The 20,100-nt window shown below is 42.0% G+C and overlaps 1 protein-coding gene across 1 annotated transcript in view; it reads right to left on the reverse strand.

Annotated features, from left to right (window-relative positions):
- Nucleotides 1–83: 83 nt before the first annotated feature.
- The window catches only part of LOC118380884 (5-hydroxytryptamine receptor 4-like), a 53,542-nt gene continuing 33,525 nt past the window's right edge, over nucleotides 84–20,100 (reverse strand). The window contains exon 7 of the mRNA XM_052458174.1: nucleotides 84–1,569. Coding sequence (XP_052314134.1) covers nucleotides 1,461–1,569 — 109 coding nt within the window. The 3' untranslated portion in view covers nucleotides 84–1,460. The remainder of the gene's footprint in view (nucleotides 1,570–20,100) is intronic.

The raw sequence follows: 20,100 nt of genomic DNA on the forward strand, positions 1-20,100 counted from the left end.
ACTCCTCTAACCTCGACCGATGAGTGGGATTGTAGCAACCATGTAATTGTCATGGATAATCAAGTTAGTCATTTATGAAAAGGGAGAAGAGTATTTTTGCTGTGTAATTGCCTCAATGAAATAACAGCATAATGGTCAAATATGTATTAAATGCTTTCAAGGCAACCCAGTATTACACAATTACAGCTGTTTGCTATTCAGCGGTCTCCATCAATTTTTCTGGCCTACATGATCAGAAGTATAAGGCTAGATTAGACAGCAATTCAAAAGCAATTTTGTTAGTTGCTGAGTTCTTGGCACATAAAATTGTGAAGTTACACATTTATTTATCACAAATAATATCCAACAATGCAAAAGAAATCTGACTAAAGTTGTCACATAGTAACAAGACATTGCTCCTTATTTTCTGAAGCCAAAATAAATACAATTTAGTCATGTCTATTTTATACCATCAGTTCTCTTCAGATTAAAATGTACATGAAATAGTTGTTGTCAGAGTCAAAACTGAATATAAATAGTAAATGCTAAGTTGATTGACATAATTAAATACAGTTTTTAACATACACGGGTCACTACCAGGAATGACTCTTTCATCCAGTGTTTCCCCCAGGTATTTATTCAGCAGGGGTGGCAAGTAAGCAGGGGTTGGTAGGCATGGCCAATGGAGCGGTTTTAGAAGCCCTCTTGACAATTCTACATGTTTTGCCATAGGGCAGAGAGAATTTTAGTTTTAAAGCTAGTTTCCTACAATTGTTCTTATGCTGAGTAGCTCAAACAACTAAATTAAAGGGGGTCCCATGCTATGACATTTTTGGAATTTCAGATTCTCCCTGACTAGTTTGTATTGTGGTGGTTGTTTGTTCCTCAAATATGATCTTATTTAAAATAAAATAAAAAGTGTGTGTATATATATATATATATATATATATATATATTGCTCCATTATCTTTTCTACATTCCTTTATATATGGTTCTAGTTGTTGAAGTTTAGATTTTAAATGTTTTATCATCCCGGAAATATATAATTGTTTTTCACTGGAGGCCAAGATTTAGCAGCGGTGGTGCGACCCTTGTAAAATGCATATAGGGGAAACACTGACAAAACTGGTGAGCCAACAATAGCTTTTAACTTCATAGGGACCCGTAGAATATTAATCACCAACAATCATCTTTGCGTAATACTCAAGTCATTCCACAGACACTAACTGGCTTTTGATCTCTTCATGCATCTTCATTGTCTGATTGTCTTCATCTGGGGAAAAAAAACTGACTGGACAGTGCTTTTACGCAGTAAATTCATAAACCATGATCTGGTAATTCAATAATCAAATGATTGACTTCATCACTATCAGACTGTAGTCCTTCAGACCAGAATCTCATTGTGGTGACCATACGTCCCCATTAATACATACTGTATTTCACTTGTTGAACTTGTGTAAGACATAAGCAGGTTTAGGTCATTATCTCTGGGCTATAGACAGTCCACCCATGGAGTCCTGAGATTCCAGCTCATTGGATAAAATCCTCCTGCTGTTGTCACTGTAGCTTCCGTTGGGAAGGAAGGATAGTCTAGAAGGGGGAAATGAAAAGAATTTAGTTAGTTATGAGCTCAGCCGGCCACGACCGGGAGACCCATGGGGCGGTGCACAATTGGCCCAGTGTCGTCTGGGTTAGGGGAGGGTTTGGCCGGTAGGGATGTCCTTGTCCCATCGCGCTCTAACAACTCCTGGGCCGGGCGCATGCATGCTGACACGGTCGCCAGGTGTACGGGGTTTCCTCCAACACATTGGTGTGGCTGGCTTCCGGGTTAAGTGGGCATTGTGTCAAGAAACAGTGCGGGTTGTGTTTTGGAGGACGCACGGCTCTCGACCTTCGCCTCTCCCGAGTCTCTGTACGGGAGTTGCAGCGATGAGACAAGACTAACTACCAATTGGATACCAAGAAATTGGAGAGTAAAAAGGGTCAAATAATTCAAACAAATATTTTTTTAAAGAGTTATGAGCTGATGAGGGTCCAAGTAAAAGATGATATCCAATGGAAAGTGAATCTGAAAAAAGACAGTTCTTGACAAATGAAGGCTCCTAGCAGGCAGGGCAAATACCAGACAGTGTTACACAACCAGCTACGCTAACCGTAGAATAGACGCATCTCTCACGCCTCAAGACATGAATTCTTAATTACAATGTTCCTCCATGTGAGACAAGATGTACCTGTCCATAGTTTTGTCTGTCTTTGTCTTGTCACTACTATTGCTGCCAAACCTTGTTGCATCCCCCTTCCCCTCCAAAAGGAGCACAATGAAAATAAGCTTTTAAGCTTTGTGTTATCATTAATGATTTTCTTAAATTGTTTGTGGAGGCGTCACTGGCTGGAGCGCCCTTATGTATGTATTTAAAATGGTCTAAATTCAATCAAATCAACCTCCAAATGCACTCTGTTCTCATAGAAGACTGTTTACTGTCAAAATAGAGCTCTCAATCTCTATTTATCAAACAAGTACTTATCATACCCATATGAACAATGTCAGATGCTATTTGTCTAAGCCTGTACAGAATGTCATATCAGGCATTGTCATGATCAACTTGACAACATGAAAATGTCACCAGGACATCCATCAAACTTGGACATATTATCACTCCTACACGGATGTTTCAAACATACATTTTCTGTCAGGAATGACAAATGGTTTATAAATAGCCTACTGCAATTGCCTTTGTTCATATTTACACTGCTAAACGGCCATTAAAGCTGCCATAATGCACAGCTATATATAATGCTACAGTGCCTATTCTATGCCGGGTATTTTGTCAGTGTAATGATGCCACTTAAATGGAATGAATCACGATGGCACAATGTGGCATCACACCACACACAGTAACAGAATCACTCTGTACCTATGGCATCCTGGGGCACTGGACTTGTTCACTGCAGTTATGTTTCAGCACTTCCTGCAGGGTCGACAAAGGTACCTCATAACATGCGTTCCTGATTGACAAAATACACAAGACATGTTCAATGTTATTTCTAGATTATTAATGTTATGCACTCTAGACTAGTGCCAGCTCAAACCTGAGGGCTGCATCCATGGAATCAGACAGTTGTGCTATCCACTGAGAACCGAAGGCATTTTGTGGGAATTAGACATTTTGAATGCTGATGATACATTTCTAGTGCACCACCCTTATATGGTTCATTTCACCTACATGCCATGTGATTTAGCTTAAGATGTTTATGGTTAAAGAACTAAAATAGATCTCCATAATGGACATTCCCACGTTTGACCACAATGGGATGTATAAAAACTGTGCTCCACATCGTGAACCCTGAACCTTGAACTGTATTTCGCATCATATGAATGCTTTGGCAGAGATGTCACCCTATCTCTTACACTAAGCAGTAGATCCAACTGATATCTTTGGCTGTAGTGCAAACTTCATTACAAGAACAAAATGTGTTGTCCACATTTTTGAAAACAGAGTGACCTCCAGCCAGGATGTACTGTTTTGAAAGAACAAGTGCCAAAATAAACCCACATGAGGTCAAGCACTCAACATAGACATACTGTATCAAAAGAAGCACTATAACTATATAGATACCATTCAATGCATGTCCAATTTGGCCTAAACTTTCCAACAGCTCTCCAACTCTATACAACTCCTCGAAAGAGAATGTGTAGTGAGCATGAGAAAGCCGATTTGGTTTATTAGCTTAGATCGTTGTCACTTAATACAATATTTAGGCAAGTGAAGAGGGAACACAACCCCTTCTGCCGTTTTTTATGCTCCATTTCATGGCAATATTTTTTTTTGTATATCAAATAATCAAACCCTCATCAAATAAAAATTAAAACAAATTTTATTTGTCACATACACATGTTTAGCAGATGTTATTGCAGGTGTGGTGAAATGCTTGTTTTTCTAGCTCCAACAATGCAGTAATATGTAACAATTCACAACAATACACACAACCTAAACGTAAAAGAATGGAATTATAAAGAACATATAAATATTAGGATGAGCAATGTCGGAGTGGCATAAACTAAATACAGTAGAATAGAATACAGTATATACATATGAGATGAGTAAAGCAAAAATATGTAACATTATTAATGTGATTAGCGTTCCATTATTAAAGTGGCTAGTGATTTCAAGTCTATGTAAACTACCGTTCAAAATCTTGGGGTCACTTAGAAATATCCGTGCACATTGTTTTGTCCATTAAAGTAAAAATTGATCAGAAATACGGTGTCAACATTGTTAATGTTGTCAATGACTATTGTAGAAACGGCAGATTTCTTTTATGGAGTATCTACTGTACATGGGTGTACAGAGGTCCATTATCAGCAACCATCACACCTGTGTTCCAATGGCACTTTGTGTTTAGCTAATCCAACTGTATCATTTTAAAAGGCTAATTGATCATTAGCAAACCCTTTTGCAATTATGTTAGCACAGCTGAAAACGGTTGTGCTGATTAAAGAAGCAATAAAACTGGCCTTCTTTAGACTAGCTGAGTGTCTGGAGAATCAGCATTTGTGGGTTCGATTACAGGCTCAAAATGGCCAGGAACAAAGAGCTTTCTTCTGAAACTCGTCAGTCTATTCTTGTTCTGAGAAATTAAGGCTATTCCATGCGAGAAATTGCCAAGAAACTGAAGATCTCACAACGCTGTGTACTACTCCCTTCACAGAACAGCGCAAACGGGCTCTAACCAGAATAGAAAGAGGAGTGGGAGGACAAGCACATTAGAGTGCCTTTTAAAATGATAAACTTGGATTAGCTAACAACGTGCCATTGGAATACAGGAGTGATGGTTGCTGATAATGGGCCTCTAATGGGCCTCTGGCCTATGTAGATATTCCATAAAAAATCTGTCGCACAACTGAGCAAGAGGACAAGTACATTAGAGTGTCTAGTTTGAGAAACAGACGTCTCCCAAGTCCTCAACTGGCAAAACACCAGTCTCAACGTCAACAGTGGAGAGTCGACTCTGGGATGGTGACCTTCTAGGCAGAGTTCCTCTGTCCAAAGCCCTGACCTCAATCCTATAGAAAATGTGTGGGCAGAACTGAAAAAGCATGTCCGCTCAAGGAGGCCTACAAACCTGACTCAGTTACACCAGCTCTGTCAGGAGGAATGGGCCAAAATTCACCCAACTTATTGTGGGAAGCTTGTGGAAGGCTACCCGAAACATTTGACCTAAGTTAAACAATTTAAAGGCAATGCTACCAAATACTAATTGAGTGTATGTAAACTTCTGACCCACTGGGAATGTGATGAAACAAATAAAAGCTGAAATAAATAAATCATTCTCTCTACTGTTGTTCTGACATTTCACATTCTTAAAATAAAGTGGTGATCCTAACTGACCTAAAACATGGAATTTTTACTAGGATTAAATGTCAGGAATTGTGAAAAACTGAGTTTAAATGTATTTGGCCAAGGTGTATGTAAACCTCTGACTTCAACTGTATACAGTGCATTCGGAAAGCATTCAGACCCCTTGACTTTTTTCACATTTTGTTACGTTACAGCCTTATTCTAAAATGAATGAAAGAGTTTTTTTTCTCTCATCAATCTACACACAATACCCCATAATGAAAAAGCAAAAGAAAATGGAAATATCACATTTACATAAGTTTTCTGACCCTTTGCTCAGTACTTTGTTGAAGCACTTTTGGCAGCAATTATAGCTTTGAGTCTTCTTGGGTATGACACTACAAGCTTGGTACACCTGTATTTGGGGAGTAAATCACATTTTCTGCAGATCCTCTCCAGCTCTGTCAGTTTGGATGGGGAGCGTCGCTGCACAATTTTTAGGTCTCTCCAGACATGTTTGATCGGGTTCAAGTCCGTACTCTGGCTGGGCACCTCAAGAACATTCAGAGACTTGTCCCGAAGCCACTCCCATGTTGTCTTGGCTGTGTGCTTTGGGTCGTTGTCCTGTTGGAAGGTGAACCTTCGCCCCAGTCTGAGGTCCTGAGATCTCTGGAGCAGGTTTTCATCAAGGATCTCCCTCTACATTGATCCGTTCATCTTTCCCTCGATCCCGACTAGTCTCCCAGTCCCTGCCGCTGAATAACATCCCCACAGCATGGTGCTGCCACCACCATCCTTCACTGTAGGTATGGTGTCAGTTTTCTTCCAGACTTGATGCTTGGCATTCAGGCCAAAGAGTTCAATCTTGGTTTCATCAAACCAGAGAATCTTGTTTCTCATGGTCTGAGTGTCTTTAGGTGCATTTTGGCAAACTCCGAGCAGGCTGTCATGTGCCTTTTACTGAGGAATGGCTTCCATCAGGCCATGACCATAAAGGCCTGATTGGTGTAGTGCTGCAGAGATGGTTGTCCTTCTGGAAGGTTGTCCTTCTCCAATCTCCACAGAGGATCTCTGGAGCTCTGTCAGAGTGACCATCAGGTTCTTGGCCACCTCCCTGACCAAGGCCCTTCTTCCCCGATTGCTCAGTTTGTCTGAGCAGCCAGCTCTAGGATGAGTCTTGGTGGTTCTAAACTGTGTTCCTGGGTAGCTTCAGTGCTGATGACATTTGTTGGTATCCTTCTACAGATCAGAGCCTCGACACAATCCTGTCTTTTACTCTGACATGCACTGTCAACTGTGGGACCTGATATAGACAGGTGTGTGCCTTTCCAAATCATGTCCAATCAATTGAATGTACCACAGCTAGGCTCCAATCAAGTTGTAGAAACATCTCAAGGATGATCAATGGAAACAGTATGCACCTGAGCTCAATTTTGAGTCTCTTAGCAAAGGGTCTGAATAATTACGGAAATACATTTATAAAGTTTTGAAAAACCTGTTTTCGCTTTGTCGTTATGGGGTATTGTCTGTTGATTAAAGAAAAAGGTAATTTAATACATTTTAGAATAAGGCTTTAACATAACAAAATGTGGAAAAGGGAAGGGGTCTGAATACTTTCTGAATGCACTGTCATCAACAGAGACGAAGGGAGACCAGTTGAACGTCTCCAGGGGAAGGTTGTTTCTGTTTAATTTAGTCTTAATTCCTCGGGCGCTGGTACACATGGTTCTTTTTTATCAACATATGTGATTCGTCTTAAACTATAAACTCTGAATCCTGGAGGACTCTGGGTGGAAATGAAACCAAAATACAGGACCTCAGACCTTGCCCTGGCAGACACCAGGAGCCATGGGGATTGCATGTTGATTAGCTTAATAATGATGTGATTTTCTTCTGACATGACATCAAGGAATGTAGAAATAGAGCTACAACAGGGGTGGGCCAGTTCCGGCCCGTGAGCCCATTCAATCTGGCCCGCTGGAGGTTTGAGTAAGAATAAAATAAAAATCACTCCAGGCCACTCTTGAATGTCTTCAACTAGATAGAAAGTATGTAGAAATTAGAATGGACCTATATATTTTCAAATACCTGCCCTTTTTCTGAAATGTCTTTTGACAAACAAATCGTTCCAACAAAAGAAATCTGTGAATCCCTCCGCTGAATTTTTAAATCCCACCTCCTGATCGACAGTATATCTCTCAGACACTTCAACCTTATTTCACAGGGTCAGAAAACAGAAAATGGCTTGAGTCCCTTGGGTACCTGACTACCCTGAATTTCTTACTGCCAAAACATGTTACGAAGAATTTGTTCTGCCCCTGAAAACAAATAAATTGCATTTTTGCAGCTCTATCAAATCCCTAAGTCCCAGTCAGTCTCAAATGAATTACAACCAAATCCCATCTATGGTGCAGTATTTGTTCAAATGTAGTCATGGTACATTTTACAACTGTTTATTCCCAGACTAAAAATAACATGTATTTCTATTGAAGAGGGCAGAACAGCAGTACATTCCCCAAAGGAAATTAAAACACTGACTTTCAGATCACTTGACCATTATCCAAGGTATTATGCCACCGGTATAGTGGGTCTATAATATACTATTCTGATATTTGAAAACATCTATATAATAGATGAAAACATCTTATATTTTTTATACCTATTCATCCATTCATCTTGCACTGCGTAAATCCATTTGCAGTCACTGACGACAACTGAAATTGCCATCCGGATCAGCTCCTCTGATCCCTGGTATGTGGACGTTACTAGTTTCAGTTTGTATGGGGTTTATTGGATTGAGGCTGAGACACACTGTTAAATTCCCCAATCCTGGTATGTGGACGTTACTAGTTTCAGTTTGTATGGGGTTTATTGGATTGAGGCTGAGACACACTGTTAAATTATCAAATCCTGTGGTCCTAAACTCAAACCTTTGATCATAACCAGATGACCACCAGTATGGTCAGGGTAGGACAGGAGTGAAAGGGGCTGTGTGTGAGAGACCCTGCTATCTGAGCCCTTCTATCTGAGCCCTGCTATCTGAGCCTTGCTATCTCAGCCCTGCTATCTGAGCCCTGCTATCTGAGCCCTGCTATCTGAGTCCTGTTATCTCAACCCTGCTATCTGAACCCTGCTATATGAGCCCTGCTATCTGAGTCCTGTTATCTCAACCCTGTTATCTCAACCCTGCTATCTGAGCCCTGCTATCTGAGTCCTGCTATCTGAGCCCTGCTATCTGAGCCCTGCTATCTGAGCCCTGCTATCTCAACCCTGCTATCTCAACCCTGCTATCTGAGCCCTGCTATCTGAGCCTTGCTATCTCAACCCTGCTATCTGAGCCCTGCTATCTCAACCCTGCTATCTCAGCCCTGCTATCTCAGCCCTGCTATCTCAACCCTGTTATCTCAACCCTGCTATCTGAGCCCTGCTATCTGAGTCCTGCTATCTGAGCCCTGCTATCTGAGCCCTGCTATCTCAGCCCTGCTATCTGAGCCCTGCTATCTGAGCCCTGCTATCTGAGCCCTGCTATCTGAGCCCTGCTATCTCAACCCTGCTATCTCAGCCCTGCTATCTGAGCCCTGCTATCTCAACCCTGCTATCTCAGCCCTGCTATCTCAGCCCTGCTATCTGAGCCCTGCTATCTCAGCCCTGCTATCTCAACCCTGCTATCTGAGCCCTGCTATCTGAGCCTTGCTATCTGAGCCCTGCTATCTGAGCCCTGCTATCTCAACCCTGCTATCTGAGCCCTGCTATCTGAGCCCTGCTATCTCAACCCTGCTATCTCAGCCCTGCTATCTCAGCCCTGCTATCTGAGCCCTGCTATCTCAGCCCTGCTATCTCAACCCTGCTATCTGAGCCCTGCTATCTGAGCCCTGCTATCTGAGCCCTGCTATCTGAGCCCTGCTATCTCAGCCCTGCTATCTCAACCCTGCTATCTGAGCCCTGCTATCTGAGCCCTGCTATCTGAGCCCTGCTATCTCAACCCTGCTATCTCAGCCCTGCTATCTCAGCCCTGCTATCTGAGCCCTGCTATCTCAGCCCTGCTATCTGAGCCCTGCTATCTCAGCCCTGCTATCTCAACCCTGCTATCTGAGCCCTGCTATCTCAACCCTGCTATCTCAGCCCTGCTATCTCAGCCCTGCTATCTCAACCCTGCTATCTCAGCCCTGCTATCTGAGCCCTGCTATCTCAACCCTGCTATCTCAGCCCTGCTATCTGAGCCCTGCTATCTCAGCAGGTAGCCAAATCTCCACATCTTAGATCACTGAAGGGATCTGTCAAGCATCAAACAAGCTCTGGTAAAATAAACAACCATCAAACCTGTTTTAACTGTTTTATCTGAAAAAGTCAAATGAACATTACTGTTCAAGTTTCAAAACATGCATATTAATTACACATGAACATGTAGTGCTCATAAAATCTTCCGTTGAGTCCATCATAAATCTATTCTGTGCAGTAAACAAACACCTGGTTTGACTAAAGTCTGCAGAACCTAGAGGGGCTGAGTTGTGAGTTTAGTACAGTTAAAATTATATTAAATTATATGGTTTGACTCAACCATGTTTATTTGGTTTGAATCAACCATATTTGCATGATATTGTGAGAAGTAGTAAACAATTTATATAACATAATATAATCGTGAAATTCACAGTACATTTGTAATACAATATAACATGGTGAACTATGTGTATTACAACTTGTTGACGTCAAAGAAAGTACTGGAAGCTTTGTTATTAAACTGGAACAGATCAGTTGCCCCCAGGTCATGAAGTCATTTCCCCCCCATTTTTCCACAGTCTTTCACTATTACATCAAGACATAATAATAATAGTAATAATATGTGCCATTTAGCAGACGTGACTTACAATCATGTGTGCATGCATTTTACATATGGATGGTCCCGGGAATCAAACCCACAACCCTGGCAGTGCAAGGACCACAAGACGAGGCAGGAAGAGATAGAATCAGACATCCGCATCAGTTGAGGTCCTGCTTTATTTATGAGCTATATTAAAATCCAGTCTCCAATAATACACTCAGTACACTGTACCAAAATACACTCTGCGGCCAGTTTACTAGGTACACAACCCTGTTCACGAAAATGGTTCGCTACTAGTGAGTCACGTGGCCATGGCTTGCTATATATTTTTATTTATTTAACTGGGCAAGTCGGTTACGAACAAATTCTTATTTACAATGACGACCTACCGGGGAACAGTGGGTTAACTGCCTTGTTCAGTGGCAGAACGACAGATTTGACCTTGTCAGCTCGGGGATTCAATCCAGCAACCTTTTGGCCACTAGGCTACCTGCCGCCCTACAGCAGGTAGACAAGCATTGAGACATTCAGTTACTGTTCGATTGAACGTTATAATGGGAAAAACTAGTGACCTAAGTGACTTTGAGGGTGATATGATCGTCGGTATCTCAGAAACAGCTGGCCTCCTGATCTTTTCACACGTCTAGAGTTTATTAAGAGTGGTGTGACAAAACAAAAACCATCCAGTCAGCAGCAGTCCTGAGGGTGAAAACAGCTAGTTGATGAGAGGTCAAAGGAGAATGGCAAGAATCGTATAGGCTAACAGGCATGCCACAAGCAGGCAAATAATGGCACAGTACAATAGTGGTGTGCAGAACGGCACCTCAGAACCCACACCTCGTTGGTCCCTTTCACGAATAGGTTATTGCAGCAGATGACCGCACTGGGTCCCACTCCTATCAGCTAAAAACAAGAAGAAGCGTCTCCAATGGGCACGCGATAACCAACACTGGATAATATGGAAATGGAAATACATTGCCTGGTCCGACGAATCCCGGTTCCTGTTGCGTCATGCTGATGGCAGAATCAGGATTTGCCTGGTGTCAATGGTACAGGCTGGTGGGGGTGGTGTAATGGTGTGGAGAATGTTTTCCTGGCACATGTAAGGTCCCTTGATAACAATTGAGCAATGCTTACATTCCCCAAAAAATTCAGTCTGTTCTGGATACAAAGGGGTCCGACTCTGTACCATATGGGTGTGCCTAATAAACTGTCAACTGAGAGTAGATTCCCACAATTGAAACAGCCTGGACCTAGCTTGTTTTTCCAAGTTTTAAAAAACTGTCTTGCTCTGTAAGTTTGTTTTCTTTGAAGAAAATGAAAACGATTTCATAAAAACTTGCCTTCTTTTGATCATCCTGTGCCTTAGGAAAGTATTCAGACCCCTTGACTTTTTCCACATTTTGTTACGTTACAGCCTTATTCTAAAATGGATGCAATAAAAAAATCCTCAGCAAACTACACAGAGTACCCCATGAGGACAAAGCGAAAACAGTTTTTTAGACATTTTTGAAAATATCTTATTTACATAAGTATTCAGACCCTTTGCTATGAGACTCCAAATTGAGCACAGGTGCATCCTGTTTCCATTGATCATCCTTGAGATGTTTCTACAACTTGATTGGAGTCCACCTGTAGTAAATTCAATTGATTGGACATGATTTGGAAAGGCACACACCTGTCTATATAAGACCTCATAGTTGACAGTGCATGTTAGAACAAAAACCAAACCATGAGGATGAAGGAACTGTCTGTAGTGCTCCGAGACAGAATTGTGTCAAGGCACAGATCTGGGGAAGGGGACCAAAACATTTCTGCAGCATTGAAGGTCCCAAAGAACATCATCATTCTTAAATGGAAGAAGTTTGGAACTACCAAGATTCTTCCTAAAGCTGACTGCCAGCCAAACTAAGCAATCGGGGGGAGAAGGGCTTTGGTCAGGGAGGTGATCAAGAACCCGATGGTCACTCTGACAGAACGTCACATCTGGAGGAAACCTGGGACCATCCATGTTTTTCAGCTGCAGGGACTGGGAGACAAGTCAGGATTGAGGGGAAGATGAACAGAACAAAGTATAGAGAGATCCTTGATAAAAACCTGCTCCAGAGTGCTCAGGACCTCAGACTGGGGTGAAGGTTCACCTTCCATCAGGACAATGACCCAAAGCACACAGCCAAGATGACATAGGAGTGGCTTCGAGACAAGTCTCTGAATTCCCTTAAGTGGCCGAGCCAGAGAACGGACTTCAAATAAAATAAAATAAAATAAAAGTTTATTTGTCACGTGCGCCGAATACAACAGGTGTAGGTAGACCTTACAGTGAAATGCTTACTTACAGGCTTTTAACCAATAGTGCAAAAAAGGTGTTAGGTGAACAATAGGTAAGTAAAGAAATAAAACAATAGTAAAAGTGAGGCTATATACAGTAGCGAGGCTATAACAGTAGCGAGGCTACATACAGACGCCGGTTGGTCAGGCTGATTGAGGTAGTATGTACATGTAGATATGGTTAAAGTGACTATGCATATACACTGCTAAAAAAAATAAAGGGAACACTAAAATAACACATCCTAGATCTGAATGAATTAAATATTCTTATTAAATACTTTTTTATTTACATAGTTGACTGTGCTGACAAAATCACACAAAAATTATCAATGGAAATCAAATTTATCAACCCATGGAGGTCTGGATTTGGAGTGACACTTAAAATTAAAGTGGAAAACCACACTACAGGCGGATCCAACTTTGATGTAATGTCCTTAAAGCAAGTCAAAATGAGGCTCAGTAGTGTGTGTGGCCTCCACGTGCCTGTATGACCTCCCTACAACACCTGGGCATGCTCCTGATGAGGTGGTGGATGGTCTCCTGAGGGATCTCCTCCCATACCTGGACTAAAGCATCCGCCAACTCCTGGACAGTCTGTGGTGGATGGAGCCATGATGTCCCAGATGTGCTCAATTGGATTCAGGTCTGGGGAACGGGCGGGCCAGTCCATAGCATCAATGCCTTCCTCTTGCGGGAACTGCTGACACACTCCAGCCACATGAGGTCTAGCATTGTCTTGCATTAGGAGGAACCCAGGGCCAACCGCACCAGCATATGGTCTCACAAGGGGTCTGAGGATCTCATCTCGGTACCTAATGGCAGTCAGGCTACCTCTGGCGAACACATGGAGGGCTGTGCAGCCCCCCAAAGAAATGCCACCCCACACCATGACTGACCCACCGCCAAACCGGTCATGCTGGAGGATGTTGCAGGCAGCAGAACGTTCTCCACAGCGTCTCCAGACTGTCACGTCTGTCACATGTGCTCAGTGTGAACCTGCTTTCATCTGTGAAGAGCACAGCGCGCCAGTGGCGAATTTGCCAATCTTGGTGTTCTCTGGCAAATGAAAAACGTCCTGCACAACCCCCACCTGTGGACGTCGGGCCCTCATACCACCCTCATGGAGTCTGTTTCTGACCGTTTGAGCAGACACATGCACATTTGTGGCCTGCTGGAGGTCCTTTTGCTGGGCTCTGGCAGTGCTCCTCCTGCTCCTCCTTGCACAAAGGCAGAGGTAGCGGTCCTGCTGCTGGGTTGTTGCCCTCCTACGGCCTCCTCCACGTCTCCTGATGTACTGGCCTGTCTCCTGGTAGCACCTCCATGCTCTGGACACTACGCTGACAGACACAGCAAACCTTCTTGCCACAGTTCGCATTGATGTGCCATCCTGGATGAGCTGCACTACCTGAGCCACTTGTGTGGGTTGTAGACTCCGTCTCATGTTACCACTAGAGTGAAAGCACCGCCAGCATTCAAAAGTGACCAAAACATCAGCCAGGAAGCATAGGAACTGAGAAGTGGTCTGTGGTCACCATCTGCAGAACCACTCCTTTAATGGGGGTGTCTTGCTAATTGCCTATAATTTCCACCTGTTGTCTATTCCATTTGCACAACAACATGTGAAATGTATTGTCAATCAGTGTTGCTTCCTAAGTGGACAGTTTGATTTCACAGATGTGTGATTGACTTGGAGTTACATTGTGTTGTTTAAGTGTTCCCTTAATTTTTTTGAGCAGTGTATGATGAACAGATAGTAGCAGTAGCGTAAAAGAGGGGGTGGCAGGTGGTTGGTGGCGGGCCACAATGCAGATTAGCCAATGTGCGGGAGCACTGGTTGGTCGGCCCAATTGAGGTAGTATGTACATGAATGTATAGTTAAAGTGACTATGCATACATGATAAACAGAGAGCAGCAGCAGCGTAAAAAGGTGGGTTGGGGAGGGGGGCACATGCAAATAGTCTGAGTAGCCATTTGATTACCTGTTCAGGAGTCTTATGGCTTGGGGGTAAAAACTGTTGAGAAGCCTTTTTGTCCTAGACTTGGCACTCCTGTTGTGTTGTCTGCAAACGTAATAATGGTGTTGGAGTCGTGCCTGGCCATGCAGCTGAACACGCACCCCTGTGGAGGTCCAGTGTTGAGGATCAGTGTGGCAGATGTGTTGCTACCTTCACTCACCCCCTGGGGACAGCCTGTCAGGAATTCCAGGATCCAGTTGCAGAGGGAGGTGTTCAGTCCCAGGATCCTTAGCTTAGTGATGAGCTTTGAGGGTACTATGGTGTTGAACGCTGAGCTGTAGTCAATGAATAGCATTTCACATAAGTGTTCCTTTTGTCCAGGTGGGAAAGGGCAGTGTGGAGTGCAATAGAGATTGCATGGTCTGTGGATCTGTTTGGGCGGTATGAAAATTTGAGTAGGTCTAGGGTTTCTGGGATAATGGTGTTGATGTGAGACATTACCAACCTTTCAAAGCACTTCATAACTACGGATGTGCATGCTACGGGTCTGTAGTCATTTAGGCAGGTTGCCTTTGTGTTCTTGGGCACAGTTGGTCAGCACATGCCCGGAGCACACGTCCTGGTAATCCGTCTGGCCCCACAGCCTTGTGTATGTTGACCTGTTTAAAGGCGCTCGTCGTCGCCGGCCTACTAGCTGCCACTGATTATTTCCTCCCCCTCCTTATGTGTTTATTGAATGCACCTGTTTTGAGTTAGGTAGTTAGTAGTAAGGCTTTATTAGTCAGCCGGCCCGCCTGGATCCTTGTGCGGGATTAATTATTGTGACCGTCTGTTTGGTGTACACGTCTATGGGTTTTGTGTTTTCCCATTTTGTGGGTTTTCCCTGGACAGTTTAAGTCCCCCTGTTTGGGGCATTTGTTTGTTCTTTACGCACTGTGTTTTCGTGAGGGTTGGCTTATGTTCGCCGTTTCTCTGTACATTAAAATAGCACTCACCTGAACTCTCTGCTTCCTGCGCCTGACTCCTCACCCACTACACTCAGATCGTTACAGTAACGTAACAAAATGTGGAAAAAGTGAAGGGGTCTGAATACTTGCCGAATGCACTGTATCTTTGATCTCTCATTTCATCAAAGTTAAAAACAATCATTCCTGAAATTCTACTTTTTCTTAAATGTATTTTCTGATATCAGAATCTGTGGCTTTTTATTATCAGTTTCAGAGACATAAAGATTTGTCTAGGCTGATTTATTGTGGTTTTCCTTTATGAAGAACTTTTCCCCTGACTATATATCTAGCCGCAAGCATCATAGTAAAACATGATTTACCACCAGTGTCATTGGGCCATCTCAGCCCATGTATTAATAAGCACATTACTGCTAGCCTATAGAGTAAGACAATGTTTCGTGTAAGACACAGTGAATGACTAGTGACTTCTCTCTGTCTTTCTTATCCATTACTGTCTTCTACAGGTGATCACTCAGGCCTGTCATGTAACATCATGAATATGCTTGCTTATACAACCAGTGCTTAGGGTGGTTGTTATTGAACAAACACAAAATGGCACTCTTTGCATAATACATTTTATTGTTTGCAAGTTCATTGAGAATTCTTTAGGCATGTGAGTGTGAAGGTGTATAATTTATAGAATGCATTTCATCGTTGTTATATGGAATGTTTGTCCAAAGTTAATTTAATTGTTTTGCTGCATAATGTGGAGGAGAGCTTGCCTTAAAAAAAATCACAAAACCAATTAGCAATGCTGTATCAACAACTGTCAAAGCCAACACGTTGATTTGGAATTGTCATATCAAGGCTAACCAATGTAAATAAACCTTTAATAATCTCTTAATCCAATTGAATCAAAGCCAAGCGGTGATACAGTATGTAACCAATTCCAGCATTTGTACTGAACCCCGCTGAATCTCCAGAGGTTACTGCGGACTGATCAAATCCAGGCTTCATCTACGCCACTAATCCAAGTACACTGCTAACAGAAACCACTGAAAAGCTCAGTGTGAATAGAACAGTGCATATTTATACTGGCAATTGCTTAAAAGCAAAATCCTCCAAACGCAGATCCTGCCAAATGACTGTCTTGAATTGGGTCCGGAATGACTCATCAAAATGATAGTTTTGGACAGATCTGGCAGAATCAACACCTCGGCTGGATTTGTACACGGACATCAGACGATACACCTGAGATGATGTGTTAGATGTTTTGCTGTTACTATACAATCAATCAGGATGGGAAACAACCTCTTTGGTTGTTAGTATCATTCTGAAAATACCTGATATTATTTATTTATTGTAAAATTGTCATTTATTGTCAAATTAGTCATGCAATCTGAAGAAGAGACTCCCTGAAATCTACACTGGAAACAGTATAACAGTTTACAACAGAAATCATTCCGCAACCGTTTCCAGGTTACACAGGTTACGATGATGATTACTGAGATCGTGAAATACAAATCTACCACAATTAGGAAAGCTGCTCTTCTGGATGTTAAAACAACTACATTAGCAAGATATTTCAGGATGCTGTATTTGACAGACATAAGAGGCTAACCTGATAAAGAAAGCATTGTTTTCAATGGCTAATCAATATGATTGACTGACGCTGTAGCCCAAAGAATGACAGGGCTGGCCATCAACCTGAGATTTGATTTGGTGCTTTAGAGAAAAACATTTTCCTTGGTTTGACCAAATATGGAGATATACTTCTAGGTAATTACTTAGAAATTAGGTTTTACTAAATGCTTACTGCAGCTGGAGAAATTGGCACACAAGGGTTATTCTCTTGGAAATAGTCACCATGGTGATAAACACTTATAGAAAGCCTAATAATTGTGAGACAAATCTACAGCACAGCCTCACTCAATCCACTATTATTATCCACATCAATTATTTTCTGTGATTTCAGTAAAAAGAGGATTTGATTCATTCTAGCAGTAAATCAAAAACATTGATCTCACTACCAACAGTGCAGTTGACAGTTGACTCACAGGATTAAATTGAGATTTTGTGTCACTGAAATGTCTTGAGTCAATAAGTATTCAACCCCTTTGTTAGGGCAAAACTAAATTCAGGAGTAAAATGGGCTTAACAAGTCACATAATAAATTACATGTGCAATAATAGTGTTTAACATTATTTTTGAATGACTCCCTCATCTCTGTACCCCACACATACAATTATCTGTATGGTCCCTCAGTCGAGCAGTGAATTTCAAACACAGATTCCATAAACCATAAAGACCAGGGAGTATCACTCTTCATATTTTCAAGCATAGTGTTGGCTGCATCATGTTATGGGTGTTAAAAATAAATGGAAATGGAAGTTTCCCACTGCAGGCGGTCAATGAGTTTGAGGTGCTAAAGGAACTCCTTAAACTTGACCCCCAAAAAACATCTGGGTCAGATGGTTTAGATCCTTTCTTTTTTAAGGTTGCTGCCCCTATCATCGCAAAGCCTATCTCTGAACGTTTTAACCTGTCTATCCTTAGAGCTTGAGGTAGTTACCTCATACAAATACTATTCAAATGACCATCCTACCCATACTAGACTACGGAGACGTAATTTATAGATCGGCAGGTAAGGGTGCTCTCGAGCGGCTAGATGTTCTTTACCATTCGGCCATCAGATTTGCCACCAATGCTCCTTATAGGACACATCATTGCACTCTATACTCCTTTGTAAACTGGTCATCTCTGTATACCCGTCACAAGACACACTGGTTGATGCTTATTTATAAAACCCTCTTAGGCCTCACTTCCCCCTATCTGAGATACCTACTGCAGCCCTCATCCTCCACCTATTCTGCCAGTCACAATATGTTAAAGATCTCCAAAGCACACACATCCCTGGGTCACTCCTCTTTTCAGTTCGCTAGTGACTGGAACAAGCTGCAAAAAACACTGAAACTGGACCGTTTTATCTCAATCTCTTCATTCAAAGACTACATCATGGACACTCTTACTGACAATTGTGGCTGCTTCACTTAATGTATTGTTGTCTCTACCTTCTTGCCCTCTGTGCTGTTGTCTGTGCCCAATAATGTTTGTACCATGTGCTGTACCATTGTGCTGCTACCATGTTGTGCTGCTGCCATGTTGTGTTGCTACCATGTTGTGTTTTCATGTGTTGATGCCATGCTGTGTTGTTGTCTTAGGTCTATCTTTATGTAGTGTTGTGGTGTCTCATCGTTTTTCATTTTCATGTGTCATTGTGGGGTTATTGTGTGTAGTTGGGTAAGAAAAAAATATATTTAATACATTTTGTTGAATAAGTCAAGGGATATGAATACTTTCTGAAGACACTGTATGTCAAGTCACTATAGGAATAAAACAGGACAATGTTCAAGGAGGCAACCTACTCTCTTCATGCAGCTTAATTCCACTTCCATAAAAATAAAATATATTTAGCTGTTCAGGTCTACAAAGTACAGCTGTTGGTGATTCACATTGGCAGAATGAATAGAGACTACAACACATCAGTTTCTACAGAGCACAGACTTTCTACACAGTAAACAGAAAACCAAAGGGTGACCACTAGGACTGTTACAGTGGCCGTATTACTGCCACACCGGAGGTCACGAGTCATGACGGCAGTCAAATTCCACGTGACCATTTAGTCACGGTAATAAGGCTTCTCCAAGCTCTGATGTTGCTGATGGTCATTAGTAGCCTACCAAACTTGCAAACTGCCTGGTACTCAGCACTCTATTGTCCATCTAATCACTCTGACATCAATGCAAATGTAATCGAAAATCAAATCAAACACTTCATGAGAGCCCATGAGCTCATGTTGCACAACATTTCTATAGATTGCAAATGTGTGAGAAAACAGAGTGATGGCCTCTATTAAAAATAGGAGGATCCCATTAGCTTTCTATAGGCAAGGACTTATATTTATTTCTAAACTTTCCTAATATTAAGCACATTGCTTATCATTACAACAGGAGTATAGGCCACCTAGCTGGCATGAAAATGAACCACGGGAAAAGCACACCCCATTCTCTATTTAAGTACATAGATGACATGTATTTTTTTCACCTGTTTCAGACATCATGAAAATGGTCCATTCTAAATAAAACAAATTTCACACATGTATTATTTGGTATACAGTACCAGTCAAAAGTTTGGACACACCTACTCATTCAAATCAAATCAAATCAAATAAAAATCAAATCAAATGTATTTATATAGCCCTTCGTACATCAGCTGATATCTCAAAGTGCTGTACAGAAACCCAGCCTAAGACCCCAAACAGCAAGCAATGCAGGTGTAGAAGCACAGTGGCTAGGAAAAACTCCCTAGAAAAGCCAAATCCTAGGAAGAAACCTAGAGAGGAACCAGGCTATGTGGGGTGGCCAGTCCTCTTCCTCTTCATTCAAGGGTTTGTCTTTATTTGGATTATTTTCTACATTGCAGAATAATAGTGAAGACATCAAAACTATGAAATAACACATGGAATCATGTAGTAACCAAAAAAGTGTTCAAATCGAAATATATTTGAGCTTTGAGATTCTTCAAAGTAGCCACCCTTTGCCTTGATGACAGCTTTGCGCACGCTTGGCATTCTCTCAACCAGCTTCACCTGGAATGATTTTCCAACAGTCATGAAGGAGTTCCCATATATGCTGTGCACTTGTTTGCTACTTTTCCTTCAGTCTGTGGTCCAC

The sequence above is a fragment of the Oncorhynchus keta genome, chromosome 12, assembly GCF_023373465.1.
Source record: "Oncorhynchus keta strain PuntledgeMale-10-30-2019 chromosome 12, Oket_V2, whole genome shotgun sequence".
Classification (NCBI taxonomy): Eukaryota; Metazoa; Chordata; class Actinopteri; order Salmoniformes; family Salmonidae; genus Oncorhynchus; species Oncorhynchus keta.